Here is an 8,677-nt window from a genome sequence, read left to right as displayed (position 1 = left end):
ACTATACATGTCAAATTCAGTCAAAATCGGTTCAGATTATATATAACTCCCATATATACGTACACCAGAGTTGGGGAAATATGGTAGACTGTTACACATTTTAGACCCATTTTCAATGGAAGTTTCCTCCAATTAACTGGATAGCGTTAGCCGATTTAAATTTTAATTCTAAAGATTTTGTAGAAGTAAAAAAATTGTCTCCTTTATATAGCTTCCAGCAAATGTGAAGTAGTTGAGATGGTAACACAAATGTTGGCCTACATAGGGGTGAAGGGTATAATATAGTCGGCCCGCCCGACTTTAGACTTTACTTACTTGTTTTATTGAGTTAAATGGAAAAAATATATAACATTTTCGACAATTGAATGTCGCTAAGAAGAAAACCAACCGAAAAGTAAAAAAAAAAAATAAAGCTAAATAAAAAATTTCGCCCCGCGGGGATTTGAACCTGAGCCTGTTGACTTTTCACCTCCAAGTTCTTTGGAGAAGGTTTTGGAAAAAGCTATGTAAAACATAAAAATTTTTTTTTGACAACATATTAGATAACAAATTTTCCGCTAGTGAGATTTCAACATGTGTTCTTTATTTTTTCGTTCTTATTTATAAAGAATATCTGAGTGTACTAAGACGATTTGTTATGATGCCAACAAACCCAGGGTCAAACCCTAATGGGAGTTTTTCAAATTGTAAAAATTGGATAAGAAAATAAAAGTGAAATAAAAAATAAAAGAGTGAAATTGGTAAATAAAAGTTTTAGTTTTTTTTGTTAATTTCTTCATTCAAATGAGCTCCCATGTGAAAATCATTGGAAATGATCGATGTTTACACATATATATTTAAATATATTTTATTGCGATTTTTTATTTCCTTGGAGATGTTTCTCAACCGACGAAATTTAAGACCTCATTTTTTTCTCTATTGCCACATATTGTATTTACATACGAAAATGTAGGCCCATAGGAAAGTTTAAGGTACTGTCTTATATTGTTGTTGTAAAAACGTTGTGTCCAGAATGATGGTAGTGGGTTTGTTACTTATGTAGGGCTTATCAACAATTCCTTCAACTCATTGAGTATTAAATTGGTATTTATTAAAATACCATCGAAACCGATAAGATAGTGACTTAACTATGCAAAATGGGATAATTATACTGACTAAATATATTTAACAAAAAGCGTGACTTACGGTACGGTCACACTGGGCAAATATTTGGCAGAAATCAAAAAGACGACTCGTCGCCACAGTCAAAAAAGATTACATTTTTAGATCATATTGGATATATAACATTATGGAAGGTGTATTTTCCAAAAACTATATCCAGATATTTCGAAAAGTCAACTGGAAAAATTGTTTACACTCTCTTTTGTATTTTGTCGTTCATTACATTGACACAGGGATTTTGTAGTTTTCTACATTTCGTTTGGTAGTCCTGTGAATCCAATTTTTCTGCATGCATAGTATATACATTTTAAGAAATTGTATTAGATACCAAACTCCATGCAAATCGCATTATAATTGGGGAGTACAAATGCTTAAAACGTAAAATCGGGTAGTGGATTATTTCTTGAAATAATACCGCTGAAATTCTCAGGTCACATCAAAACGGATCAAACCCCGTCCAACTCTTGTCGCTGTATAAAGGAAGTTTTTGGACAAAGTTCAGGTGCGTTTAGCACTGCATTTTTTCATAATCGGATCACAATCGAATGATTTCATTTTTCATAGTTGGATGACAACGACGCTGTATAAAGGAAGTTTTTGGACAAAGCTCAGGTGCGTTTAGCACTGCATTTTTTCATAATCGGATCACAATCGAATGATTTCATTTTTCATAGTTGGATAACAACGACGCAGAACTCGATTTATTCTCAATTAATACTTTTTGTTTGGCTCAACATCGTTGTGCGTCTAAACATCGTGTTATTAAAATTGAAAACAGTCAAATAAATTAGCAATAAGTAAAAACGAAACGCAACAAGCTTCGTCAATAAACTTACCAATCAACCTTTCAATATTTAATATTTATTGCGAGAAACAAATAGAGTATCTAGTTTAGATATTCTCAAAAATGCATTAATTCACATTTGAGTGCGTAAAAAAGAAGAACTTCATGGTAATTGAGAAAGGCTGTCAAAAATGTTCAGGTGTACAGGCTAGATTTTGAAGCTCTTGGACGAATGATTCCCCAACCTTTTAGTACATATTAAAACACCGTTTCTATGTGACATAAGAAAGCTATAATTGATAATAAATTATTTAAAAATCATTAGTTACATAAAAAATTATACTTATATTAGAAGCCTTACGTATTCATATGCAAGTACTGATCTATGAATATAAACCAAAATAATTAAATAATATATAGTACATATAACAACAATATTTTTCTATGTGGTTTGGCGATAAAAATAATTTTGTATATATTTATTACTAAAATATAAAAATATTTTACTGATATTCATCATCACTACTCAACAACATAGATTTTTCATTATAGTTTTGACTTATTGTTGCTACGCGTTGTCCTCCTGGTAAAAATTTGCGTTGGTTGCCAAGTGTCTTTGAGGCAATGCTAGCTATGGTATGTTGATTGTTGACATTTATATTGCTTTGACTTAGATCGTCTGGGTCGTAAGAAGAAACTCGAATTCCCCTTGAGTTCTTGCCACCTAAATTTGATAACGATGTTACAGGTTTCATTCTTTTTCTTTTTGAGAAGTTCGTACTTCAATACAATTTTTAGAAAGATAGCAACTTGTTGTAAAATAAAAAAGGTAAATATAGAGAAACATGCCAAAACATATAATTCTACACAAGCTTAAAAAAGAATATACATGAAATAGTATAACTCCCAAAATACATATTTAATCTCATACTGTGAAGTAGTAAGAAAATGTTCTTATGCCTCGATAAATGTGGGATCTCTAAAAGATTCTTAAATTTTTCATTAGATTCCCAAAAATTTTACGACAAAACGTTTGTGAAGTAAAAAGTGCATGTCCAGCATACATGGTTCCAACCCTACCATGAACAATTGAAAAGTAGACATAGTTGATGACACTTATATATAATTATTTAATATCTACGTTAAATGTGTGAACACAAAGAATCTTAAAACGTTGAGTAGGTCCGCAGCAGAAAAATCTAACGACAAAATATCTGTAAAGTAAAAGGTCTTTTCCAGCATCCATTTGGTTCGAATCCCACAATAAATGATCACAAACATAGACAATTTTTGAGCGATAATCTCGCTTCTTTGAAAAAGATTTTACGACACTGAATTTATTCCAATATTATATAGGTGTGCGAAAATCGACAAGAGTTTTTATAAACTGATATAAAATTAATATAAAAGAAATATAAACTTAAAATATTTAATGCTATACAAATTTATATTATAGGTACTTTATATATATTGAAATGTATAAAGAACATTCATAAACCAATACAATTAGTTGAAAAGATATTCTATCACGTATCCATTAAGTACACGAATAAAGTTTATCGCAAAAGTAAAACCGAAAGGATCTTTAATTTATTAAAAATTATGAGCAAAATTAAATTCAACTATAAGCATTGATAAAAGTATTAATATAATTTGGAAATGCGTTTTATTTCATTTATTTATAGGAATGTAGCAACAGTCAATCTCTGGCGATTCAATCTATTATTAAGGCAACTATGGTATTGTTCATTTATTACACTTTCTTCTTTTGTAGTCTTATTGTAGTAAATAAATCTATGCATATAAAGTGTGCTGCTCGTGATACATTTTGTCGGTGACTTAAAAGCATGTTGGCTGCTTGAAAGCATTTCATATTAACGAATTTCTCTCTCTCTCATCACTTTGTAAATAAAAATGCTTAAGTTATAGTTTTTCGTATCGTTGGGATGAAGTGACTTCTGTAAATTAAAAAACAACATTTCGGTCAAGTACAACTGTTGGATGATTCAGTGAAGTTTTATACCAAGCATTAGACAATGAGCGTGAGACGTTTTTGTGCAATTGACGTTGGTAAAGAATTAATGAAGAATACACAAATAAGCTACGATGCGCTTTTTATTAGGATAATGTAATTAATGTCTACTTGTGCCTCACCTATAAAGGGCAATTATTATGGAGCGTAAATCTATTACCATCAAAGATGAATATACAGGTTTTATGGTAGCCCGAATTTAAATTTAAATACCTAATTTGATATCATTAGATAATAATATCTAGAAAATCTTGCCATTCCCACTAAAATTTAAATTAAATGAATGTGCAGTCAGCTCCAGACATTTCAAATAAAAAAGAATTTCATTTCCAAAGGCGATATTCTACTATCAAATTATTACATATTTAGAGGAACACTTTTAATGTAAATTTGAAATAATGTCTTTAGCTTTGGTCATTAGTTCCAATTCGAGAAATAAGTTAATGAAATTAATGTGAAAATGTCTTACACATAATAACCAAAATTGATGTAATGTTAGTATGACACACAAAAATTTAACTAGCTATTAAAAAACACCATTAAATTGGAAAATAACGACTTAAAACAATGAATTAAAACACAGACGCCATTAAAGTAGTAGAATACTCTCAAAAGTATACATTATACAAAATATTTGCAAAACGCTTTAGAACATGCTAAACTTGCTCATATTTATAACAGATGGAATTAGAAAAATATAAAAATATTATATAAATTCTATTTGAGCAAATAAGAATAAAAAATATATCAATTGCAACTTAGAGTGAAAACAAGCTTAACACAAAATTGAAATCTATGTTTTAAACACTTCTTCTTCCGCCATTCTAAATTAACTTACCCGAACTATATTGTGTATATTGTTGATATTGTGGATGGAAATTATGTATAGCATCTGTCATAATGTCTTTAGGATTCATCGTTTCCTATAAATTTAGTAAACAGAAATTGTAAATCTAGATGCACTTTCAAATAATTTTGTTTACCTTTAAACTGCTCGAGATTGACTGCATTGTTACAGAACGACCATGACCATCTCCAATACAACTACGCGCATAAACCTACAAATAAAAAATAGTTTTACTTTAAATAATAATAAATGTAAATATAAGCAAATATTGCATCATTTTCGTCTTTACTGAATAATTAACTTACTAACATGCAAGTAAAGTTAATTTGATCCATAAAATAACTTTACATAAAGAATATCAAGTATTTTTAAGTACAAAAAATTAGTTTGATTACAAATTCTTACCTGATATGGAAAAGCATAACGCAATGCAATAGCAGCAAATAACATTTCAATACATATGAAAAAGTTCTGATATCCTGCGGATACAGTACCTGCTGACGTAACAGTACCAGCATTGTCCACTATGGGAGAAATAACCTTAGCCTTTTCCAAAATGGCAAGACCAACCCCTGAAAAATGCAACTTGTTATTCAATTATATACATGTTACTCGAGATATTTTTAACTCGCCTTGCCAAAAAGACAAAAAAATTACAGATTTTATTGTACAAAATTTCAAAACAGGTTCAAATGGAGTAAGTAAATCCCTTGTTGCGAAATAAAATAAGTAAAGTCCGTATAAAGCCAGGGAAACTGATATGTTATAAATTACTGTTATGTAGATATAGCCACCATCGGCGCTGTAAAGCAATACATTTAAAATTGTGTATGGCATGAATTACAATTATCTTACCTCCAATCACCATCGTGATAGTGACCAAAAACTTGTAGGAATATAATTATAAATGCGACGAGAGGTTTGACCAAACAAAATTGTAGTGTGGCCTGTTTGCAGAAACGAAGGAATCCTATTGTATAGGTTTTACCCTTTAAACAGCAAGTTCCATAAAGACATGACGTTTTAATAGGCTTTCCACGAATTTCTGACATTATGTTTCCTTCTCCTCCTAAATATTCATAACAAAGCGACAGAAAGTTGTAGATGACAAATGCTATAAAGAAAAACAAAGTAGAAGTTAATTCCTATCTGTTCAAGAAAGTTTTTATGGGAGTCTTCTGTTAGCTACCATGATTTAAGTCTCATATTATTTCCATTATATTGCATTATATACTGTGTTTAAATTATTAAATACGTATATAATATATAATATTTCATGAAATATTATAATTATATAAGTATATAGTTGGCACCGCAAAGTTTGTTCTATGTTAATTTATACTATCTAATACAGGTCAAAGTTTCCTTTGATATAGTATTGCTGATGAACTCAAGTTGTACTTATCTTACCTTCATAACAATCTCGAACAGTGAAGAAATAAACATAAACATTATCTGAGTTAAAAAATAGAAGACTAATCCAGGAATATGTTGCATATATTGGAACAATGAACAAAATACGGACAATCCAACGTTGTTCTTGGGGATTCGTATACCAGCGCAAATGTTGATAGATCTGTGAAATATAGATATCAATAACTAGACAAACATACTCTTGAAATTTTACAATCACCTGTTGGCAAGTTATAAACAATGCCACCCAAACAAATATTCCTGCTAAACCTTGTGCGGTCTTCGTTTGTAAAAATATACCATCTCCCACATGACTTAAAGGATCCATTGGAGCGGATGATAGTTGTTGAGGAGTGGGTTGAACCATGAAATTTAATTTCACAGCCGCTGGAGACGGAGATACTGTGCTTGTTGCATTTGTGTTCATGCTTAAAATATACGTTAAAGGCTTTGTTATATTTACAATTATAGAGCATTTGTGTTCATGCTTAAAATATACGTTAAAGGCTTTGTTATATTTACAATTATAGAGCTATAAATAATTATTGAATTAATGTCTATACGAATGAATCTGGAAAAATTGACTTATAATAATAAATTTGGTTTCAAAATATTGGAATATTTGCTTGCGAGTCGTAAAATAGGCGTTAACGGGAATTACAAAATTGGATTGCTACAAACAAATACATGTTTATAGATTTCAAATTGTCAAACATATATATATTGTCAAACATATAGCCATATTCCAAATGCATATTGCTTAATTCTACATCTCATATTCGTCCTTGAAAACAAAATCGTTGTCTGGAGTTTTGACATCATGCAGATTGATTCACATATATCAACTGAACCACATTCCACTGAATGTAGTTAAAAATAAAAAATGATACATTGAAGTTCATGTATGTATGTCAGATTTCAATCGATGCAAAATTAATGCCATACTCAAAACAACCTGCCAATCAGCTGTGCTGGAATATTTGTGCAATATTGTTCTTTTTCTCTATATGTAGGCATTCATTAGAAATGTTTTATTTGCAAAATGTTTCAATGTTTGGAAGAGTTCCTCAGCAAAATTTTCTTTATCTGTATTTCGTCACCTTTTCAAGTTGAAAGCAGAGCAGCGAGCAGAGACGATTTTACACTTCCGTTTTAATTTTTTCTATTGTATTTTTTTCTGGCGACTATGAGGATTCACGGGAGTGTTTTAAAAAAGACAATGAAAAGTATCCTCTTCAGATCAAATACCTATATTTTTCCTGAAACTTTTTCCTTGCTCGACTCTCGGATTTCTGTTAAAGTAATGATATATGCAAATATCGATATTTGCTGATTCGATATTGAACCGGTTTTCAGTGGAATCGATTTTTTAATTTTGAACCGGTTCTTCGTTACGGCGTTAAAGGGTATATTACACGGTCGAATAAACACTATGACTCAACACGTTGCGGCAAGTTTGTATAATGCGCTTTACAGACTATCAGTTATTCCGGACGGAATGTCGGTGTTTGTAAAGAATCTTACAGTGTGTCGGATCGATACGACTTGTCGGCGATGACTAAATAATCGGTAAATGTGTTATCGATACCATAAACATGCAGCAGTATCGAGTATGCCTTCGGACTTAATTTATATGTGCACAATATATGGGATATGTTCGAAACTTGCACTGTCGTTCGGAATAACTGATAATCTGTAAAGCGCATGAGGAACCTAAAAATAAATCTTCCCAATAAACACAAGCATTGGAAAAATGCTTATATTCAATACGCTTTCAAACATTTGTTCAAAGAATTAGCTTAGAATTCAATTAGAGAAATGGTTGAGAAAATCGCGTTCTCAACAAAAAACAGACATTACTCTCAACAGTAGAATTCAATACGTTAGCAACAATTTCTCAATATAGTAGCAACAACTTTTCAAACTAAATTTAATTTTAATGCTTCAAACCCATTGGAAAATTTGTTGAAGGCAAGCAATATGCAAGGTCATTTGAACTAATGTTGAAGATGAGATTCACTATCAAATTGATATGGCGTTACCTACGAAAAATGCTCATCCTTGTGTTTGTTGGGTTCGAGATAAATTGGCTTCAAAAATTGTGTACACCACGCAATAAATGCAAGGACGAGCATTTTTCAGTTTAAAGTCCGGTATGCACCTCTAGCGAAAAATTTCATTCCCATAAGAAATGCATTGCTATTTATGCCAACGAAATTTTCGGTAGCGTTCAATTTCGTAAGCTGGTACGCACCTCTAATAAAAATAACAGGGTTGTCAAAAGCATATTTTGGCAGCAAACATTTAATTTATTACAATCATTGTGTGCGTAAAAGTTTTAAAAGGTCTGTAAATAATAAACAATTTATTTGAGGAATATTTGGAACATATATTAACAATTTTTAAAAGCGATTAGCTGGTTTAAAATTTGTGTACACAG

General features: G+C 30.8%; 1 protein-coding gene across 4 annotated transcripts; it reads right to left on the bottom strand.

The window, feature by feature from the left end:
* Positions 1 to 2,214: 2,214 nt before the first annotated feature.
* Positions 2,215 to 7,619, bottom strand: Tmep (Transmembrane endosomal protein). 4 transcript variants are annotated; one of them, XM_075306323.1, is made up of 10 exons: positions 7,486 to 7,535; positions 7,338 to 7,421; positions 6,458 to 6,665; positions 6,235 to 6,400; positions 5,680 to 5,938; positions 5,457 to 5,626; positions 5,230 to 5,396; positions 4,961 to 5,035; positions 4,816 to 4,900; positions 2,215 to 2,669 (listed from the first exon to the last, which is right to left on the bottom strand). In XM_075306323.1, exons 3-10 carry the CDS (start codon positions 6,662 to 6,664, stop codon positions 2,449 to 2,451), a joined length of 1,350 nt encoding a protein of 449 aa, XP_075162438.1. In that variant the 5' UTR covers position 6,665; positions 7,338 to 7,421; positions 7,486 to 7,535; the 3' UTR covers positions 2,215 to 2,448. The 4 variants fall into 4 exon arrangements, with proteins under 4 accessions (XP_075162438.1, XP_075162439.1, XP_075162437.1 ...); XM_075306324.1 differs by lacking the exon at positions 7,338 to 7,421 and having other exon boundaries at positions 7,486 to 7,619; XM_075306322.1 differs by having other exon boundaries at positions 7,338 to 7,542.
* Between the last annotated feature and the right edge of the window lie 1,058 nt (positions 7,620 to 8,677).

The sequence above is a fragment of the Haematobia irritans genome, chromosome 4 (assembly GCF_050003625.1).
Source record: "Haematobia irritans isolate KBUSLIRL chromosome 4, ASM5000362v1, whole genome shotgun sequence".
NCBI lineage: Eukaryota > Metazoa > Arthropoda > Insecta > Diptera > Muscidae > Haematobia > Haematobia irritans.
This window is presented reverse-complemented; position numbering and strand designations above follow the sequence as displayed.